We start from the raw sequence: 23,749 nt of genomic DNA, 5'->3' as shown, positions 1-23,749 counted from the left end.
CTTGACCAGTATTGGATTGGAGGGGTATCTTACGCATTGGGTTACATCCATGCTGAGGACCAGAATAATCCAGTCGGATCTGGGAGGCAAGAGCTGTGAAAAGAGGCACGGCTCAGGGTGGCGCCATCTCTGCTCTGGTTAACAGTGATGGACAAAATTTTACGAATATTGGACAGCAGCGGAGTGAAGGTAGTGGCTTTTGCCGACGACTTGGTGATATTAGGGTCAGGGATGTTTCCGTCCATTATGGGCGACATCATGGAAGGAGCGTTGCGAAAGGTGTACCTGTGGGCCTATCTCACTATGTGAGTCCGAATGCTAGACAGCGAAGCCCTACGACGATAGTAATATCTTAGACGAAGTACTGCGGGAAATCTGGGCATTCCCAATGGACTATGCTACACGCAAGCTGAACTTTTCGAGAAACTTTGCAGGTAACTTTCCAACCAGGGCAGAGTGGGAGACTGACGGTGTGTTGCAAGGTAATGACACAGTATTCTTCACCGATGGATCAAATGGTGCGGGGGTTTTCTCGAATACACACAGTGTATCCAAGTCGTATGGTCTCCCAGGTTTTTTCAGTGTATTCCAAGCGAAAGTACTGGCGATACTGGAAATCTGTCGATGGCTGGAGCATGGCCCGAGCGCCAAGCGTAATATAGCCATTATGACCGACAGCCAAGCGGCCATTAAGGGCTTGTACTCAGTGGGGACATTGTCCAGGCTAATTTGACAGTCCAGAAACGCGCAGAACTGTCTGGGTAGCACGCCCAAGGCCACCCTCCTCTGGGTTTCCGGGCACATAAACGTAGAGGGAAATGAGCGGGCTAACGCATTGGCGGCCAGGCAGGGCTCCGCTCTTGGCAATCCTTCGGCGGGTAAAGTTGCTGTCTCGCTGGCAGCTGTCAGGGGCGAAATCTATTCGCACTACTTAGTAGCCGCGGGCCTTAGATGGTGAGGGCTTACCACCGCGCCAAGTCAAGGAGAATTTGGCCTATCTAGAAGGGAACCGAAACTAAAGTGAATTTCCATTAAATTGGAAAACAGAAGAGAAGGAAAAAATTGAACTGTTATCAACTCAACTTCTATGACTAAAATCTAACAAAGTAAAAGGCGTAACCCATAATTTGAAAAACAAATCCGGCGAACATTAGTGTGTGATGATTTGTTCCAAACATTAAATATTTATTTAAAGAGCGTAATATATGACCATTAATCATTTATTTTTCGTTTAGTTTCATCGAGACATATCATCTTATTTCATTATTACCTTTGATAGCTCTGCGTCATTGATAATTTGATCATTTTGAACTTATACTAACAATAGAAACCATGTTATACCTTTGAATAGGGAATTCACGATGAATTGGGTGAAGTTAAGGGTCAAAAGCTATTTTATAACCATCACGATATTATCGAAGCTGCTTACCACTATCCAGGTTGTATTATCCACTTTCTAATCTAATCTGATTATAGATTTTCTTGTGCTTTCAGAAACCAAACTACATAGCAGTGTACACTAAAGTATCCATAACAATTACGCCTGAATTCGGAGCTGCAAACTTAACAGCGAAGAATGATATGACATGGGACTTTAATTTCACTCTTTCTCAGAATCTGCAAAATCCTGAAATGCATATTGATGTCTACGAACTGTTAGATAGTCAATTTTCCCGACGATTTTTTAAAATATCATTAAAAATCTGCGACCTTAATCGAATGATTAAAGCCAGTCCATTTCTGAGGGTAGCAGCAATCATGCTTAAGGAACGTACAAATCTTCGACTAGAATGCCCATTAGCTGCAGGACATTATTATATGCGAAATGTAGAATTGAAAATGGATTTGATTCCATTGAGATTATTTTATAGGCCGAACACTACTGATATTATTAATGTCGTACTAACTACAGAAAAAATTAAAGGCCGTAAAGTTAAGGCTACCCATACTTTTATGGAGGCTAAAATTATAAAGGCAAAAAGTCACCGAAAAATAATTATATTAAATTCTCATTGCTTCCAACCTGGTTTTATTTTAAATTAGTGTGAATGTGCGCAATTAGAGGATCATGTAATTTCAGTTGATTCAAACAGGAAAGACCCTTTCTCTATCAGTCAATGCATAGAAGGTGCTAAAAATAGGTGAACTGTAGAGAGGATTTGAAAAAATCGATAGGCTGACTATGCTTCACATAAAAAAAAAACTGAAAAACTGCCTCCTACAGTATACTATAGTATGCCATACGGTCTTGAATGAAGTGCTCTAACACACTTCAAGGCCCTGATCTAATATGGATTGTTGCGGCAATGATTATTATTATTTCCGAGTTTTCCGAGGACTTTACCTAATACTAGCACTAAGTGCCAAGCATTTAGGCTCGGACGATCCTACCTAGTTAAAAACTAAAGGGGTGCTGGTGGTGGTTGCCGGTGGTAGGTCAGTGGGAGAATCCGTCGAGTACTCCCCGCAACATCGAACACATATGCAGAATGGTGTACTTCTGCATGGTTTGCACCAGACTGTGCGAAAGTCCCAGGACATCAAGGGAAGCCGTGAGGGATTTAGGTACAATACTTGTAGCTGACAATATTATGGGAACTACAACCACCCGCTAGAGACGCCAAATTTCTTTGATTTCCAGAGCCAGTGGCTCATAGTTCACCTTCTTCTCCACGTATTTCCGTTCAATGTTGCTGTTATGGGGGATAGCAACATCAATAATATACGCGGAACGATCCGTCTTGTCAACTAACAGTACGTCAGGCTTGTTGTGTAGAGTGTGGCGATCAGTCAGAACTTGCCGGTCCCAATACATGCTGTAAGCAGAACTATCAAGTACTGCTTGCGGCTCATATCGGTAAACCGGACATGTCCCCGTGATCAGCCCATGCTTGTATGCAAGGTTTTGATGGATAACCTTACATACAGCATTATGCCTGGCAATGTATTGCACCGGTGCCATAACAATACAGCCATAAGTGAGATGGTCCAACGTCTCTAACGCCGAACCACACATTCTGCACTGGTCGTTCTCCACCCGTTCTTTCATGATGAGCTTTTTATAAGCTCGGGTGGCGACCACGCCATCCTGAATGGCACACATGAACCTCTCCGTCTCAGCAAAGAGCTCCCCAACACACAGCCATCTGTTCGACAAGTGCAAATCGACAAATGGTTGCCAAAGACAATTCACGTGTTTACCGTGCATTGCCTTCGACTTCCATTCATCGATCCGCTCTTGGTCCGACTTCACCCCACTCAGAGGATTGAAAGATCGATCCTTCAAGTTAAGTGGAGTCAGCCCACAGTCTGCCTTACAGACAGCCGCATGCAAGGGGCTCGCTTGCTCTTTACTGTAAAAATAAACGCGTAGCGAGTCGACTTGGCGATGATGTTGTGTCGCCACGTCAACCACGCCCCTACCTCCGATGTCACGAGGCAGGTTCATCCACTCCACGTCAGACTTTGGGTGATGCATTCGGAATTTGGACATAGTTGTCCGTATCCGCCGCTGGACGTTTTTCAGGTCGGTCTTCGTCCACGGTAATATTCCGAATGCATAAGCCAGTGAAGGGATAACGAATACATTCAACGCGTTTATTTGATTCTTCCCCGAGAGATGCGATTTCAGCACCAGCTTTACACGTCGCAGGAATTCGGACAGCAGAGCATCCTTCAGATCACCAACTCGAGCACGGGTTCCTTGCAGAATTCCTAGGTACTTGTAGAAGTCTGTCTCGGTCATAGCTTCGATGTGGAGGTCACCAATGCTATGTCCGGCATGCGGCTCGTGATGACCTTTGCGGATGGCTTGGATTCGACACTTGTCTAATCCAAACTCCATCTGAATATCACGGCTGAACATGTCTATTATCCGCAACAGACTTCTCAGATGGTTGTCAGTACCAGCATACAGCTTGATGTCATCTAAGTACATCCAGTGTGTCAGTTCGCACTTAGCACGTAGGCCATACTTTATTGCAAAACTATGACCTCTAGCATCATTCAGTAGCCATGAAAGGGGGTTCAGTGCCATACAAAACCAAAGGGGACTCAACGAATCCCCCTGGAAGATGCCCCTCCGTATACGGATGGGCTCTGAGGTATTAGCACCCTTAGATGTACGGACTGATAAGGTGGTATGCCACCCTTCCATGACTGTCGCCAACAACTTTATTAGTTTCGGATCAATGCGATACAGATGTAGGATGTCGATTAGCCAGGTATGCGGAACGCTGTCGAAAGCCTTGGCATAATCGATATAGCAACTGAAGAGGTTTCTTTGGCCTCTAGTTGCTTGTCCTACAACTACCGAGTCGATAATGAGTTGCTCTGTGCAACCCCTTGACCCAACTCGGCAGCCCTTCTGCTCCTCGGACAGAATATTATTGGTCTCGAGGTGCGCATTGATGCTTCCACTAAAAATAGACGTGATGAATTTGTAGAGGGTTATTATTAATATCCTGATGAATTTTTCAGATATAAAAGTGAAATGCATTTATGCACATAGTACTGGGTTCCTGTCATGAGACTATTTTCTAAATCACCTCCTGTTGCTTCTAGGACACTGACCTGGAACCGTTTGACATTTCACATCCAAGTTAAGTTAAGAGGGTTATCTCGTTTGAGGCCCTTTTTCGCTTTTTTGGGAAGTTTTTTGAAGAATTGAATGCATATACAAATGCGAATTTTTCACATTATAATTATTAGTAATAATAATCGTTGGCGCAACAATCCATATTGGATCAGGGCCTTGAAGTGTGTTAGAGCACTTCATTCAAGACCGTAATAATTATTAGTATCTTGAGCATATGTAACAATTCTTGCAGCCTAATATCATCGCTCGTTATTAAGTACACGGCAACTTATCCACCCCTCTCCAAAAAGTGAAAAATACTGCCAAGCCAAAGTGCGCTCTGCTCATCAAGAAAAAAAATAAATGGGACCTTAACGTGCGGAGTATATTCCAGTTCGGAAACTAGAATAATTAAAAAAATATCGACAGGTAAATCATTGGTGTCTCATTAAAACTTTTTTTGTGAATTTTCGTATTTTTTGTTGTTTTGGCACCCGATTTTAAACATGCAGTTTCGAAAGAAACGCATTTCCGAATGAATCAGAATATCAAAAAATCACTTTGCCCAGATATTCTACACTATCTATGGGTACAATTGATTTAAAAAAAATCGACTCCTTGTACCCGACACACGCAATGGCCCCCTTAAGTCCATTCACTTCAGAGCACACAACCTTTGTTTCATGCGTCAACCCATATGTCCTCACTTTCCAGTATGGCTTCAAATAAGGTAGTCAGAAACACACGTACCATTTTCCAGAGAAGAAGAAAGTCCGACAGGCATGTTAAGCAAGCAACCTACTTGCAGTAAATACAGCTAGCCGACCGTTTTTTCCCGACTGTGCCTAAATAAGACCGAAAATAATTATACCCACTGAGTAACTGAGTTAAGTCACAATCAATCTCGCTATGCCATTGGCAGGACTACACTGGTACATCTCGTAAAGTAGTATGCCACCCTTAGGCGGTCTCTGGAGGTCTGAAACGTGAAAATGGTTTCTAAAGTGCCAAAAATGATTACCTCAAAATATTCTTTATCTTCAGCATTACGAGGGGCGGCACTCATCGACAGTGACGCGTATGTGCCAACCATTTGAGTCACTTCCCCAATCAAATTAATTGTAATGGCGGGAGACGCGTTAGAGTGTTTTATTATAAACGCAGCTGCTTTAACTGCTTGCCCAGCGTATAAAGAGGACATTTAGCTGAAGGCTACTCAGAATATCCTCCGCCTCGCATATCACCCCTCGACATACATTGAACGACATGAGTAATAACTCCCGTTTATGCCTAAATAAAAACTTCAGTACTCATTAGCGCGGTCTTCGTGTCCAGGTGGTTTGTTGTTCTTCATGAACAAGACCACCTCTCCGAATTCCTTTACAATGGAGAGTGGACAACTTGGAGCAAATCGCTACTCGTCGATAATGTTGACTCAGATAGAATATATATATTTGCATTTTCCCTTTGGTGGAGTATAGCGCATCAACCACACCCACGCGCCATTGTTCGCGGTTCGCTGAAACCATCTTCACTTCCACCCAGAATTGGCAGGATGCATTTGTCGCCCCTCTTTAATGTCTGACCTATTCACTGCCATTCGATTACAGCGTACACGGCCCGCCAACTTCTTCGTTTCAGATTGTATCAGATCAGCGGCTTGGAGCCTTCGCGTGACAGTGGGGTCACTTTATATGTACTACTCCGATATAACAGCACAAAAAAAACACTAGCGGAGAACAAATTCATCAAATTAATCTTGGGGTTGAGACAAGTTCATTTCCAGATTTTAGATATTGCAGCGAAAGAAGATCTGGCACTGTTAATGGGTCGGCGCATTCCACTTCGGTCCACCGGCAGCAGAAACCACCCTTCGTTGGTAGACAAATTGATCAAGGCCTTTGATTTCCTGCCCATTATTGCAGATAGGGCGAGAGCGATGACCCGTCAGATTGAGAACCTTGGTTTTGTGGACATTTACCTTCAGTCCATATCTACTTGCCACTCTTTTCAAATTCATAGCCATTTGGCCAAGAACCATGACCCGCTGAGGAAGTATAAAGATGCTATCAGCATAGTCTAAGTGTTTTAGAAAAGATGCCATCATAAATTGAACTCCTCCACGTTTTCCAGAAAAGGCAACAGCAAGATCGCCACCGAAAACAAGAAGAAAACCATATCACCGATGAGGAGCAGGTGCAGCGAAGATCTAAACTCCGGGAACTGTTCCAAAGTGACCGTAGGGTTTCGATATGACCAATGCAGGCTTATTTTAGCCATTATCTTTGTAACGGCAGGGAGCACGCAGATACCCCTCCAATTGTCACACTCAAAACACACCCCTTCTTTGGGATCTTAACGGCCATCTAGTAGAATGGTCAGGAAATATTGTCTGGACGATTTCCTCTATCTTAACTGCTTTCACAGAATAGGTTGGTCGATGAACTGCAAGTTTTTAGTGAACTTGTGAATCACTTGTAATATAACCCACTAGCTTCCATCAGCAGTGTGCTCTTTGCTTGTTAATTACACACACACAATTTATAGTTCCGTATGCTGCGGATCAGACGATTACTTTATCCTGGCCACTCTGGTAACTTTAGTTGTTCACTAGTACACAGCAATTTCCCGTGGTAAGGTCTTCTTCTGTACGCTAAAGCTGCTGTAATAAAGCCTATTATTCAGTTCACTACTGATTCAATGACAGCTGTTTTATTTGCTTCCAGCTCCATTGACTCTTTTGTTTTACAAACAAAACCTTATTACAATCGGTTTACTGTCTGTCCGTCTGTCTGTTTGTCTGTCTGTCCGTCACACGCATTTTTCTCGAAGACGGTTGTCGCGATTGGCACCAAATTTGGTAGAAAGGTGGAAACTATGAACGCTCACGCACACAGTGAGTTACATCCTTTTACGACGAATTTAAGGGGGGGTCCCCATACATGCAAAGGGAGGGTGTAAATTTTTTTTTCATCAAATATAGTCATGTGGGGTATCAAATTAAAGGTCTCGATTAGTACTTTTCGAAGCCGGTCTTAGTTTTGACATTTGTTGAAAAGGTGGGGGGTGCGGGGGGTTGAAAGTGGTCATTTCTTTAACGAACCCATTCTCAGAAACTACACAACCGAAAAATCTGAAAAAAATCAGGGGGCTGTCACTATATGGTGCCTAGGCTCCGAAATACCCTCCATACCGATACCTGTTCAAATAAAGTTAATAATAGTATATTACTATAATTTTTAGTAATTGACAGGAAACCCCCCTTAAGTTGACCCTAGAATCACAAAATGTAGACTACAGTATAGATCATGATCCTCCTAAATTTGGTGAAGATCGCACTATTACTAACAAAGTTATACAAGGTCAAATCTGTCGCTCCTCTGCAAATTCAAGACTATGAATGTCAATATCACTTGAAAGTGGCTATTTTCACATAATATATGCATATTTTACGTGCTACATGCTAATGGGACAAATGCACATCCAAATCTCTTTATAAAAGAAATACACAAAACCTTTCATACCTGAAGCGTCTAGCTTCCGGTTTCCCGACTTGTTTCCTTTTTAAAATAGTTTCGTCAAATTTACACGCAGAAATCATTGTGGCGTCCCACCTTTAGGTATTCACCGGACATTGAGAGGAGGCTTTCATCACTTTGAAGGAAATGTACTTGCAATTACTAATCGTGTAATTTTCGAGTTTCCACAACACTATAGTGCTGGCACTAAGAACTCCGCATCAAGAGACACATCGAGGAAATGTCAGAATCATCATCAACGGCGCAATAACCGGTATCCGGTCTAGAATTACCTTAGTAAGAAAATCCAGACAGCCCGGTTTTGTGCCGAGGTCCACCAATTTGATATTCCTTTCCCCTGGCGTCCTGACCTACGCCATCGCTGCATCTCAGGAAGGGTCTGCCTCGTCTTCTTTTCCTACCATAGATATCGCCCTTATAGACTTTCGGGTTGGATCATACTCATCCATACGGATTAGGGGACCCGCTCACCGCAACCTGTTGAGCCGGATTTTATTCACAACCGACGGTCGTGGTATCACTCATAACGTTATGTAGGTTACGAAATCGTCCATCCTCATGTAAAGAACCAAAAATTCTTCGGAGGATTCTCTCTCAAACGCGGCCAACGGTTCGCAATTGTTCTTCCTAAGAATCCAGGTCTCCGAAAAATGCATAAGGACTGGCAAGATCATAATCTTGTACAGGAAGAGCTTTGACCCCATGGTGAGACGTATCGAGCGAGACAGTTTCTGTAAGGTGAAATAGGCTCTGTTGGCAGCCAACAAACGTGCGCGAATTTCATCGTCATAGTTGTTATCGATTGTTATTTTCGACCCTAGATAGGAGAAATTTTCAAAGGTCTCAAAGTTGTAGCCTCGTATGTTAGAATAATAAAAATCGTTGGCGCAACAATCCAATTGGATCAGGGCCTTACAGTGTGTTAGAGCACTTCATTCAAAATCGTAACGGTACACTAAAGGATTAAAGCACCCTATAGGTGGCAATGTGGTCAGCACTGCGATTGTCCGAGATTATTACCCTGATTTGAGTCAGGTACTCATTCACAGTTGAGTCGACTGGTATCCGACGTCGAGTTCAAGGAACTCCCTGCTCTCCGGCCCGTCCACCGGTGGAGCTCTCTCTTCTTTGCAATAAGAAGAACCCGAAGGTAATACGCAACATCTCTTCCTGCCAGTGGTCCTCAGCTGCCCCCAACAATTTGATCTGGAGAGACATCCCCTGTGTTTAAATAAAGTTGTTAACGAATCCCATCCCACCTTCCACAAGAAAAAATAATGTGACGGATGTCGCCCCCACCCCCTTGCAAACCACACGATCAGGAGATCGTGCCTTACCAATCTTGAACAGTTTAGACTAAAAACTTTCATGCCTACTTAGGAACTGGGTAAGAAAGCAGTCAATCTCATAAGGCTTCCGATTCAGCCAGACACCTAAGTTGTCAAGGACCACAGAGTCCCTATGCCTCTAGTCTCATTTTGCCAAGAAAATTGCCACTCATGACCAACTACCTCCCTTGGCTCTTCTCTCTTGCACATGGCTTTATGTGCGGCACGCAGACGCCACACACAAAACTCCCCGTCTATGTAATTGGTCGAGGCCCATACCATCTACTTCCTTACCAAGAGTGTCAGCCCATATGATTTTAATGCGAACGAAATTTCTCTCGGTGCTTCTGCGGTGCATGTCTCCGAGGGATACATGAGGACTGGCAAGATCATTGTCTTGTACAGTAAGAGCTTTGAACCTATGGTGAGACGTTTCGAGCAGAACAGTTTTTGTAAGCTGAAATGGGCTCTGTTGGCTGACAACAACCGTGCGCAGATTTCATCATCGTAGCTGTTCTCGGTTGTGATTTTTGGCCCTAGATAGGAGAAATGATCAACGATCTCAAAGTTGTATTCTCCTATCCTTATTCTTCCCGTTTGATCAGTGCGGTTCGATGTTGTTGATTGGTTGGTTTTCGGTACTGACGTTGCCACCATATACTTTGTCTTGCCTTCATTGATGTGCAGCCCAACGTCTCGCGCCAATCGCGCCTGCTCGATCTGGATGAAGGCAGTTTGTACGTCTCGGGTGGTTCTTCCCATGATGTTGATATCGTGAGCATAGGCCAGTAGTTGGGTGGACTTAAAGAGGATCGTACCTCTTGCATTTACCTCAGCATCACGGATCACTTTCTCGAGGGCCAGGTTCAAGAGGACGCATGATAGGGGATCCCCTTGTCGTAGACCGTTGTTGATGTCGAATGGTCTTGAGAGTGATCCTGCTGCTTTTATCTGACCTCGCACATTGGTCATGGTCAGCCTAGTCAGTCTTATCAATTTCGTCGGGATACCGAATTCTCTCAAGGGCCGTGTACACTTTTACCTTGGCTATCTTATCATAGGCGGCTTTAAAGTCGATGAATAGATGGTGCAACTGATGTCCATATTCCAACAGTTTTTCCATTACTTGCCGCAGAGAAAAAATCTGACGTGTTGTTGATTTGCCTGGAGTGAAGCCTCTTTGGTATGGGCCAATGATGTTCTGGGCGTATGGGGCTATCTGGCCTACCAAGATAGCGGAGAATATCTTATAGATGGTACTCAGCAACGTGATACCTCTATAATTGCTGCACTGTATGATATCTCCCTTTTTTGTATGAGACAGATAATGCCTCGTTGCCAATCGACAGAACGTGCTCTCTGGAAATTCGAGATCTTGACTGCCTCACAGAAAAGCAGTAATACGCGAAAAACACCAGGGCACTTAAATGGGGCATGACTCACCCCGAGTACAGGAATCGAATTTTCAAACACTGGGTCCACCCCAACGTTCCGGCGAAAAGCATCCTCGACGTAACCTTTGCGTCGTAATCACTGATGTCACTGGTCGACTGGTGGCGAGTTCTGGAAGACTTGTCGTTAAGTGATTGACGCAACCTCTTGGTGTGCGTTATCTCGGCGTTGTTTCTAAGCATAGAGGGCGATGACGTTGCAGCTGACACTGTCATAATATTCACTTATGAATCTGATCGAGACGGGGCAAACCATTTATGTATTTATGGACGGCGAAATTTTGAAGCTTCGTAAGGAATGTCACAAACTGTTCAGCTTGACACAGGGTTTAAACGGCCGGGGGAGATATGTATCACAATGAATGGCGCCGAAAACTGTCCACTCCTCTTTATAAACGAGTTGGAGAAGGCAGCCCTTCCTATAAAAAATATGGAGGCATTCGGAGCCGATGGTATCCCGACAAAGGATTACAAACTGGTGTATAGCTATCAGTTTGTATGCCGGAAAAGTGTTCGAAAGGCTCACGAGAAGTAGACTCGCTGAAACGATGCGTGTTGTCGGAGACTTATTCCCCGACAGGTCTCCAGGATGATAATTTACCTAGAACTTTAGCAGCTTTAGGTATCAACATTAGTTTTTAACATTCCTATGACATAGCAAAAATCTTGTCAATCAGACATTCCTTGAAGAATTTCCTGAAAAGTGCAAGCCTAGAATCAGCAGCAGTATTCAGTTTACCTTCAGCACCTGGGGTTTCGCAGTTTTCTATCCTTTCCAGCAGTTATTCTCACGATTTTTTTTCACCGCAGCTCAAAGTCTGCGAAGTCAAAAAAGCAACAACATTTCCGGAGGAATAATACCTAGATAATTTAAAAAAAGATGTGGATTTATCATCCATAAAAACCTGCCCACAAAAATTATCTAAAGCAATGCTTCTTTCTTTGCCATAACTAGCGTTGACACTACATACTGGGGTAATATCCTCTGGGTTGTTTGCCTGGCCCGATGCAATATCGACCCAAGGGAGGACAATTCACTACTCCACCAATAGATAAACCTTCAGAAGGGATACTAGCATCATCTTACAAGAAATAATTTTAATGAAAAAGAAGTCTCCGAAATTACATAAATATCTCTTCTTCTTTTTCTTCAGCCTTTGTCCCGTTCACAAGCAGGGTCCGCTCGTCGTGATCGGTTTCGCCAATTTATTTTATCAAATGATTGATCTGGATGCAATCTTAAGGCTTTGAAATCCCCATCCAGCGCTTCATCCAGGTTGCATTAATCCCTGAAGCAATTCAATAGCGCATTTTTCCATGGGCTGATAGCATTGACATTGGCAGGTCACTGCCGCTGACAGTGATGGTGCCTGCTTCAAGGGGATCGGTCGTCAAAAATTCAGCTTTATTCACATTCAATCTGAGACCGTGTTGCACGAGGCGATCATTCCATTTTTGAACAAGTTGCTCTAGATCATACTCATATAATAGATTCTTTTAATTCTGCCAGGACCTATCTTCGCTGCGTGAGCAAGAATATCCCCCAAGTCTACCGAATCCTTATTTACTTTCCGAAACGAAATATTGATATGAGGTAAATTTCCTAATTTTATAGAATGGGTAAGAGAAGGGAGTGAAAATTAATTTGGATTCAAGTGAGATATTTCACACCAAAGGCCTGGACACATAACCAATTTCTTGACCTTCGGTCGTGCTTTTTTGTCCTGCCTCGCAACCAATGACTAGGCTTTCCAATGCATTTTCGTGCTGCAGTTCAAAAATATCCTCCGGTTATCCGCAGCATTTCAGTTGCTCTTTCCGGGGGTGCAGCCTCTCGTATCTGTAAGCTAGTTACAAAGTCTCTCATCTCCTCTTTTGCAAGTGAGTGTCGACTGATACACAAGTATTATAGAACTGCAGCCGATATAGCTTTCTTCGAAATTATTCCGATCTTTTTTGAATAAAATCAGTCAGATAAAAATAAGTCCATTCAATCAACGGTTCATCTATAAACTTCCAAAAACTATCTTGAAGTAACAACTAATTTTTAAAAACTTTAAACCGCAATAAGAACATCTTCAACTATATTTCACCCACTCAGGAATCAACTGATTTCAAATTTCCTCGTAATCCATTTAATTCAACCAATTTCTTTACCACAATTCATAAACTACTCCACCCTCCTTTCCTTTATATACTTTCTGGCAATAATTCTCTTCAGCATTGTCGAGAGCGAAATATTAACTCTCCTACGGAACTATTCCACAACAGCACCGCAACATGGGTTTAATTTCTCCCACCTCTTCAAACTTCAATTTATTCTAACCAACTCTCAACCGGATGACAGCAGGATTTAATACACAACGAACTTGTGATTTTGATTATGTCCTCAGATGTCTGTCTATACCAAGAAAGAAACGTAAAGCTTATGCATACTTACTCGAAGGAGTCTGTCAAGTATACACTCCGAAAGTTTACTTTTATCCTAGTTATTCGGGTCCTGCTCACGGTTCAACCTATATTTTCAGATAACCTGTAAGACTAGCAAAAGGCGAGGATGAAAAAAAATTTGAGGTGGTATACTTTGAAGAAGCTAAGACTTCCACTTAAGTGACTTGAAATCCTGACAGCACAGTTAGGAGGTGGATAGAATCATTTCATTGTTTGTCGACTCCTTGGAATACAAATAACTCGTTTTGAAGAAGTCAGAGGTAACTTTGTTACCCCCTGACTTCCACTCGAATCCTCCGTCTCCACTTTGACACAGTTCTAAGCTATCTTTTTTCATGAACTGTGTATGGTGGACGAAAGATGTAAAGTTTTCGACAGAATTCTTTAAATAGAAGAACAAACCTGAAACAGAGCTAAGACGCTTCATGTTGTTATCCAGATAAAAGAGCACTTCGAAATGATAGAAACGGTGGTAGACGAGCAGACAGCGCTGAATTAAGGTGTGATGGCATATCTGATTTCTGAAAGTATCAAGCACCGACAGCCTACGGGCAGATAGATTCATCCACGAATCTTTCAGCGTTGAGTTTGGTTTAGTAAAAAAGTTAGTAGTTTTAAAGACTTCGACAAGGAAGTTGCTGGGAAGAAAGTTCAACTCAGAAACTTCATTTGGAATGCAGAACGAAAGAAAGAACACTCAGGGTAAAAGTTCAGAAAGCCAAGTGGGAGAAAACTTACATAATTCAGTTCTGCACGGGATACTTTTACCTTTCGGTAGAATAATTCCGTTTGCAACGATTACAAACAATACTTTCGTGAGAGCGCTGAAAACTTGGATGTTTTTTGTTAATTTAAGCAATTTAGGAGTTGTCTTCGACTATCTTTGGTATCTAAGAAATGGAGGAGCTTAACAAAAATGATGCGCGGAAATCTTGTAATATAAATGAAAGGATATGCTAGCATGACAATGGTATCGCCTATTCTAGCCTCCTCTCCTGTGTGCCTCCTTCCACCTTACAATCCATCCATGCCAACAAATTGTTACGATACTGTGAAGAAAAAAAGAATTGGAATGACAAGGACGCTTTTTAGGACTCCGAATTTCTAGCAAGGCATCTGCTTCCAATATCGATTGGGTCCTGTTACTGTTTTTGGGTTTTCCGTGACTTTCTCTGGGGCCGGTTTTCATTAGCGCCATAAAAGCTCGCTGCGAATCACATTCGTCCTACATGACCAGCACATTGCAACTTCATTTAGGTAATTACTGGTGAATCGTTAAACAATTGATACAACTAACAGATGGTTCGGCAGATTGGCAGATTTCCATCCGATCCTTCATCCGCACTGGGCGTTGATGATGGGTCACAGATTCTACTGTTGAAGCGGCGATATGGGCGTGCAGCCTTCAAGGTATACAATATAGCATAGGTCAGGAGGCTAGTGGCATTGCGTGGACAAATATAAGCAGTATATTCTTATACAGCTGCTACGCCCCACCGAGCCTCACACTGCCCGAGTTTGAAGACCTATGACAAGGGGACGAGGTCCAAACCTGATAGCCGGTGACTTTGGTGCGTGGGCCATCGAGTGGGGCAACAAAGAGACTAACACAAGGGCGACGGAGGATATCGTTGTCAGGTTTAAATTGGACACTTCACCTGATTGTCCACACTGCGACGGGGTCCCAGAGGACCCGGCGCACGTATTCTTCCAATGTTCTAGGTCTGCGGAAGAAAGGAGGAACCGATCAGAAACACTAGGTGAAGTGCTATCACCAGAAAATTATGTCCGGAGCTTGGTAGGGGGTATAGTCGAGGATGATTTTACAGGGTAGAAATCCCAGACCCAAGTCTTTTGAAGAATTCCACCTCCTTTACAAAAGACGTACAAACAGACAGACAGACATTGAATCGATTCTAATAACAAAAAGCCCTATGCTTGCGGACGCATTAAATCAAATGAGCCACGCAGGCTTTGTTTGGAGAGGCATCTATCCGAGTGTGATGGCATATCTCATTCTACTCTCTTCATAGTTGAACCCTGCGAATACTAAAATACTCAAAACTCGCTGAAGCAATCAAGGCAGTTAAGAAGACCGGTTAGCTGCGGAAGAAACCAAGGAAATTATGTTCTTTCGTTAATCAACAGGGTCCACTAACGGCCAGAAATATACTTGAAAACGTTAACCTTTCGTAAGATCGTAAATATCTGGCTCTGTTGACCTCCGTAAACCCAAAAAACACACAACGACCCTTTTCATTGAAGCACCAGATCAATCCAGAATCATTTAAGAGTACGCTATTGGACATTAAAAGTAATACGGGACGAAATACAATGTGGGCAAAGTATTTTTGCACCGTGGCCTGGACTATACCGGCCCACTTAAGGCATACTTGTCAAAATGTCTTTCAATGCCGACCCTGAAAGAAGAAGAATATGTTAGCATTTTTATCCGTATTGTCCCTACAGTTGCACTACAGTTAAAAATAGTGGCAAACTTCATAATGGGCGCGCTTTTAGCCGTCATTAAATGATTTCAGAGAAAGAATTATGTGTCAAGATCTGCAGCGATCATGGTATCAACTTTGCCGCTGATTGACAGCGTTGGACAATGCCACAATAATATTGACAAAACGGCATTTGAAATGCGTTTTATAAAGCACTAATAGTACCATCATTTTGTCAGCGAAAAATTTCATTAAATTTAATGTCTCTACCCCTCTTCTCTCCTTGATAGGATATCATTATCATCTTTTGGTTGATCGCCCCCTGAAAGCGATCATAGGGATGGATTTGTCGAAAGTCCTTCGCGGACTCATGCCCGTGCCGATCAGCATTCGGTTTGATACCCATACGCGCGCGTCTCTAAGAGTGTAGTACATATCATCAACAGATACAACTCCGGTAAAAACTCGACAAGCCACGGTAGAAACCTTTCTGAACTGAGACTGCATACCTTCCAAGCAAGGCTCTAACTCACAGTCCTCCGCGCTGCCCGAGTAGGACGCCTGAACCAGCAACTGCAGGATTTCACAGATCTTCATTCCGCTACGGTGGCAATGTATTCTTGCTGTAGCGCAAGATTTTGAAGGTGGTTTCGAATGTCTTTTCCAGAGCCCGAACCTTTGACTCTAACTCGTATATCATGCCAATGCTACTAATTTGCGCAACGGTGAATTTGTTGATAGTAATTCGACCAAACTTCATCCAGTCGATCCTCCTTAGGTCTCTCAAAGAGTTGGAAACCGACATAGCGAGTTCTAGACCAAAAAATATCGAACTGCGATCTGAGAAGGACCTCTGAGCACTTTCCAGTTCTCCACCTGGAAAGTCCCATTGTCGATTAGTAGAGTAATATCAAGGACCAAAATGTACGCCTTTTATCAGCTTCACAGCCTATCAACAATTTGGCCTTTTTTATTGAGATGATGGATGTCAAATATTGCAGTTGTTCTGACGAAGCTGATCGTGAAGTATGAAGCCGAGGACACGCTCTGCGCTCCCGCCTGCTTCAATTTGGCCACGGTTAGGACGATGGAACTCAGGTCAAGAGACAGAAAAGCGTGGAGATTTTTCCTGGTGAGGATATATGCCCTATCCCAATCAGTATCCCTTGTGCTGCGGAATAAATTGTAGTATTTGCTTTGGAGCCCTTAAATGGTTCGGCTTTCTCCGATCAAGGGCATCTATATTAGCGCGACGTCGATAGCTTCCTCTGGGAAGCAGATAAGCTGGGACGCACTGCTAATTGTGCAGAGTTAACTCCCCTCAGCATGATCTGCTTGTTTAGACGGTTCATTTCCCTCCGACAGACCATCGATCTTCATCTCCTCCAACAGTTCGTTGACGACATTGACTGGATCGAGGTCATCCGCCGGTTTCGCGAAGTGGAACACTTTTACCTTTGCATTCCTACCTCCGAACCGCACTTTGGAATCTGGCTTTTCCAGTGCCTCCAGACACTCTTCATTTATACAGGACAGAAAAGTTTGGCTATTCGCCTCGCTAGTTGGCGTAGGGATAATCCCAACATCTCATTAATTCATTTTAATTGAGGAAAAGGAAATACCGTCGACAAAATGGCCTACGATTCGCGTTAGCGCTACAATAAAGCTACAAACTTAGTAACAACAACCTATTGCGTGCTCATAAGGTATTTCGACTGCAAACACAAGGATATTGCTCAGTAAATCCATGAGTTAGTATTTTAAAATTAGGTCTGCTAAGAAAAGTATTAAGGGGGATTTTTATTGTATGTGAGGAGATCAGGTCCTCCGACATGTACAGCTTATAATGTTCCAATCTATGATCTGGTTTTGTTGTACCCGAATAGATGCTTAAAAGTCTCTTGTCGATTAGCAGAATGCACTTGTTATAGGGTCAGTAAATCAAATGTAAAGCTGGTTTACCAGGATAGACTCGCGCGTTTTAATGAGCCAATTGTATCTACTTATCTAACAGCCGTGAATTACTTCAACGAGTTAGATACAAAATATAGCCAAATTACCACAGCATTGTAGGGATATGGTGATCTGTTGAGTCTCATTATCAAAGAAGCAATAACAAATGCAATTTGAATATCCTTAACAAAATAGGACCCTTGTATGGTTACGTCATTGGGAAAGGAAGAAGAGCAAATGCGCATATTCGGGTCCCCCTGAATAATCGGAAAGAATGAGTTATGATGGTCATCCCATGACTAACAAGTAGCGGATTAGTCTCTGGTAACTAAACCGACGTCAGTACATTCACATCCGCCTTCAATCAAGAGAACTATTTCTATTTTAATTTTTCCTCATTAACATTGTGCGTTAAACAGGAAAAGATCTCCTTATACGCACCCAAGGTGTCGAAAAATATCACCGAAGTGCCGACACAATCTACGGACGCTCAGAAGAAGCCAAGATGTTACATCCATAAAGCTATGAGTAACGACATGACCAAGTGGTATGACGGTGAAGAGCTGGCCACCCAGCCTTTAACAAGTTCGATAATGGAACTTAGATTCGAGAGGTTAGAATAGCCCATACCAGTGGCCACTGTACTCACCAAGTTGATGGTATGCAGTTCTAGAAAGCAAGTAGAATAAAGATGTCAAAAAAGAACAATAAAGTTTGAGCTATTCTTATCGTTATTCGTTCTCATATCCAAGGATGATAGTCCCTATTATCATTGTGAATATTGCCTTCTGCCTAATAATTTACAAACAAGCCGAGAAACTGGAAGCTCGACGCTTCGGTTTTGTGTCTTTCTTTTATAAAGATATTCGAGTGTGAATTTTTCCCATTAGTATGTAACACGTAATTTACGCATATATTATGTGAGAATATTCACTTTCGGGTGATATTGACATTCAAAATCTTGAATTTCCAAAGAAGTGACAAATTTGACCTATTATAACTTTGTTGGTATTAGTACGATTTCCACCAAACTGAGTAGGATCAAGCTCCATGTTATAGCCTACATTGCTGCAAAATTTCGTGTGCAAGGATGAACTTAAGGGGGTTCTCCAGACAATTACTGAAAATTATAGTAATAAACTATTATTAACTTTATTTGAAGGGATATCGGCATGGAAAGTATTTCAGAACCTAGCCACCAAGGATTTTTTTTCAGTTTTTTTTGGTTGGGCAGTTTCTGAGAAAGGCCCCGTTAAATAAATGACAAATTTCGACCTCCCGAATTCCCCGCCTTGCAAACAAATGTAAAAACTAAAAACAGCTTTGGAAAGTACTAACCGAGACCTTTCATTTGATACCCCACATGACTACATTTGGTGAGAAAAATGTACACCCCGCTTTTGCATGGTTCCCGGCCTTGAATTCGACGTAAAAGGATGTAACTCACTGTATGTGTGAGCTTTCACAGTTCCCGCCTTTTCACCAAATTTGGTGTCAACCGCTGCTACAGTCTCTGAGAAAAATGCGTGTGACGGACAGACAGACAACCGTAAAAAGAAAAAAAAGGCGGCCAAGACATTCTGAAAACCAGCATCAAGAGCTCAAAAGGAGGAAGGCGTGCAGCGAATGTAGGAAAGTCGACCAGCATTGCGAAGCCCAAGACGAACGAAAACGATGGATGGACTAAAGTTACCAACAAAAAAACGAAACGACAAGCAAAGGTGCGAACTCGTCCAGATGCGATTGTTATCTCCAGTAAGGGCAATCTGTCCTACGCGGAGATACTCAAAAAGGTCAAAGCTGATAATGATAATAATAATAAGGAAGGACACGGTGCAGGACCCCGCAGACACAAGACCGATCACTTGCTTACCAACCCTCTACAAATTCATCACGTCCATTATTAGTGGAAGGATCAATGCGCACCTCGAGACCAACAACATTCTGTCCGAGGAGCAGAAGGGCTGCCGAGTTGGGTCAAGGAGTTGCAAAGAACAACTCATTATCGACTCGGTAGTTGTAGGACAAGCAACTAGAGGCCAAAGAAACCTCTTCAGTTGCTATATCGATTATGCCAAGGCTTTTGATAGCGTTCCGCATACCTGGCTAATCGACATCCTACATCTGTATCGCATTGATCCAAAACTAATAAAGTTTTTGGCGACAGTCATGGAAGGGTGGCATACCACCTTATCGGTGCGTACATCTGAGGGTGCCCCTCCATATACGGATGGGCATCTTCCAGGGGGATTCGTTGAGTCCCCTTTGGGCATGGTTTTGCAATAAAATATGGCCTACGTGCTAAGTGCGAACTGACACACTTGATCTACCTAGATGACATCAAGCTGTATGCTGGTACTGACAACCATCTTAGAAGTCTGTTGCGAATAATAGACATGTTCAGCCGTGATATTCGGATGGAGTTTGGATTAGACAAGTGTCGAATCCAAGCCATCCGCAAAGGTCATCACGAGCCGCATGCAGGACATAGCATTGGTGACCTCCACATTGAAGCTATGACCGAGACAGACTTCTACAAGTACCTAGGAATTCTGCAAGGAACCCATGCTCGAGTTGGTGATCTGAAGGAAGCTCTGCTGGTGCTGAAATCGCATCTCTCGGGGAAGAATAAAATAAGTGCGTTGAATGTATTCGCTATCCCTTCACTGGCTTATGCATTCGGAATATTGCCGTGGACGAAGACCGATCTGGAAAACGTCCAGCAGCGGATACGGACAACTATGTCCAAATTCCGAATGCATCACCCAAAGTCTGCCGTGGTGCGGATGAACCTGCCTCGTGACATCGGAGGTAGGGGCGTGGTTGACGTGGCGACACAACATCATCGCCAAGTCGACTCGCTGCGCGTTTATTTTTACAGCAAAGAGCAGGCGAGTCCCTTGCATGCGGCTGTCTGTAAGGCAGACAGTAGACTGACTCCACTTAATTTGAAGGATCGATCTTTCAATCCTCTGAGTGGGGTGAAGTCAGACCAAGAGCGGATCGATGAATGGAAGTCGAAGGCAATGCACGGTAAACACGTGAATTGTCTTTGGCAGCCATTTGTCGATTTGCATTTGTCAAACAGATGGCTGTGTGCTGGGGAGCTCTTTGCAGAGACGGAAGGGTTCATGTGTGCCATTCAGGATGGCGTGGTCGCCACCCGAGCTTATAAAAAGCTCATCATGAAAGAACGGGTGGAGAACGACCAGTGCAGAATGTGTGGTTCGGCGTTAGAGACGTTGGACCATCTCATTTCTAGCTGTACTGTTATGGCACCGGTGCAATACATCACCAGGCATAATGCTGTATGTAAGGTTATCCATCAAAACCTTGCATATAAGCATGGGCTGATCACGGGAACATGTCCGGTTTACCGATATGCGCCGCAAGCAGTACTTGATAGTTCGGCTTGCAGCATGTATTGGGACCGGCAAGTTCTGACTGATCGCCATACCGCACACAACAAGCCTGACGTACTGTTAGTTGACAAGACGGGTCGCTCCGCGTATATTATTGATGTTGCTATCCCCCATAATAGCAACATTGAACGGAAATACGTGGAGAAGAAGGTGAACTATGAGCCATTGGCTCGGGAAATCAAAGGAATTTGGCGTCTCGAGCGGGTGGTTGTAGTTCCCATAATATTGTCAGCTACAGGTATTGTACCTAAATCCCTCACGGCTTCCCTTGATGTTCTGGGACTTTCGCACAGTCTGGTTCAAACCAAGCAGAAGTACACCATTCTGCATACGTGCTCGATGTTGCGGGGAGTACTCGACGGATTCTCCCACTGACCTACCACCGGCCACCACCACCAGCGCCCCTTTAGTTTTCAGGCAGGTAGGATCGTCCGAGCCTAAATGCTTGGCACTTAGTGTTAGTATTAGGTAAAATCCGGCATCTGCCGAGATTGTGATATCTCGGAAAATAATAATAATCGTTGGCGCAACAATCCATATTGGATCAGGGCCTTGAAGTGTGTTAGAGCACTTCATTAAAGACCGTAACGGTACACTAGGAGGCAATGTGGTCAGCGTTGCGCTCGCCCGAGATTATTACCCTGATTTGACTCAGGTACTCATTCACAGCTGAGTCGAGGGTATCCGTCGTCAAATCACGATACAAATTCCACTGCCACCAGTGAGATTTGAACCGCGACCTTCCGTACGACAGCCTTGCGCTCTAACAACTCAGCTATCCGGACAAAGCTGATCCCGACCTAAAATATCTGAGCGGAAATGTAAATAGAATCCGAAGAACCCAGAAAGGGGATCTCATGTTCGAGCTGAAAAGATCCTGCGTAGGCAAAACTGATGGCTTTTGCACTCAAGTGAAAAACTGACTTGTGGAGAATGCCGCAGTGCGTGCCCAAAAGCATGAGATCTATATACAATGTAAGGATCTCGATGAAGTGACATCGGAAGGAGAAATTTGTACTGCTCTGAAAGAGCAATTCAAGTTGAAAGAACTTATCGAGGAGTCTGTTGTGAGCTTACGAAAAGCCTATGGTGGTACTCAAATGAAGATGCTGAGTTATACTCAAGCGAGGCAATCAGTGCTGTTAAAAGTTGGTTAAAGAGCTCTGGTCTGGCACTGGCGGAGAAAAAAACAGAAGCGATCCTCATCAGAGAGAGAGAGAAATTACACCTGTATTAGAATCGTGAATCATATCATCACTTCCAAGCCGGCCATCAAAAACTTGGGGGTGGTGATAGACAGGAAGCTCAGCTATAAGCAATATGTACAGTATGTTCGCGATAAATCATGTATCTAGTATGGCCCTGGCGAGGATAATGCCGAACGTGGGAGGGCCACGGCATAGCTATAGGTTGCTTATAGCCAGGGTGGTGACCTCAGTCATGCGCTATGCGACTCCAGTTTGGAGGGAGACGTTGCAGATATCAGTTAACACTAACAAACTGAGTGCAGTCTACCGGAGGACAGTCCTGAGAATATACTCTGCCTTCGTCATCTCTGGAATGATTCCGATTGACATCTTGGCAGATGAGATGGCGAATATATACAATGCGAAGCCAATCTCTCCCTTATCGCAGAAGAAGAACGCTGAGAGGAAGAGATCCATAAATAGATAGTAAGAGCGGTGGGAATGTCCGGGAAAGGGTCGGTGGACTCACATGCTCATTCCTGCCATTAAGGCGTGGTTCGAGAGACGACGCAGTGAGATTAATTATAATCTCACCCAGTTTCTCATGGAGCATGGAGGATATCGCCAATATCTGCACAGGTTTAAATTGGAGACCTCACCCGACTGTCCAAATTGGGATGGAGTCGCAGAGGACCCAGAGCATGTATTCTTCCACTGTCCGAGATTTGTGGAAGAAAGGAGAAATTTAGAGGAGACTCTAGGAGAGGTGCCGAATGGTAGCACATCAAGAAAACTGGGATACGTTCAACTCCATGATCGCATTTATTCAAAATAAACTGCGAAAGGCAGAGGAGAGGAGAAAAGCGCGGTCACATCCGCCGCGTATAGAAAAAAGGTGACTAAGTTAGAATGAGCTGACTCCGTTCCGTGATGTAATACCTTATGGTGGTTCCGTGGGGCAGGGAGGGAGTCACGGTTGGTTTTAGTGGGTAAAAATCCCACACACTGGTGTGTCCAGACCAGTGCCTTTTGGAGATTTCCACCTCCTGAAAAAAAAAAACAAAAAAGACAGACAGACAAACAGTAAACCAATTTTAATAAGGTTTTGTTTTACACAAAACCTTAAAAAGAGTCAGACACATCGACAACTTAATTTTACCTTTTCCTCAGGATTACCACGTTTTCCTATTGGTATGTTTGTCTGTCATCTGAGCAACGATATGTCGATGCACAGCGTCATTGAAGCATCAGTGAAATTCGTTGATTCAATCGCATTTAACATTTCTATATCCGTCAGTATCGCGCGAGAAGATCTATGACGCTAGCCCTTCAGCAACAATGATTACGAAATCCGATTAGAAATCATAATTTCTCCAAAAGATTTCCTTGCATTTC

At 43.5% G+C, this 23,749-nt stretch overlaps 1 protein-coding gene across 1 annotated transcript; it reads left to right on the top strand.

Moving 5' to 3' along the window:
• Positions 1-1,361: 1,361 nt before the first annotated feature.
• LOC119653437 lies at positions 1,362-2,043 on the top strand. Its single transcript, XM_038058017.1, has 2 exons — positions 1,362-1,439; positions 1,495-2,043. Exons 1-2 carry the CDS (start codon positions 1,362-1,364, stop codon positions 2,041-2,043), a joined length of 627 nt encoding a protein of 208 aa, XP_037913945.1.
• The last annotated feature ends 21,706 nt before the right edge of the window (positions 2,044-23,749 follow it).

The sequence above is a fragment of the Hermetia illucens genome, chromosome 4 (assembly GCF_905115235.1).
Source record: "Hermetia illucens chromosome 4, iHerIll2.2.curated.20191125, whole genome shotgun sequence".
Classification (NCBI taxonomy): domain Eukaryota; kingdom Metazoa; phylum Arthropoda; class Insecta; order Diptera; family Stratiomyidae; genus Hermetia; species Hermetia illucens.
This window is presented reverse-complemented; position numbering and strand designations above follow the sequence as displayed.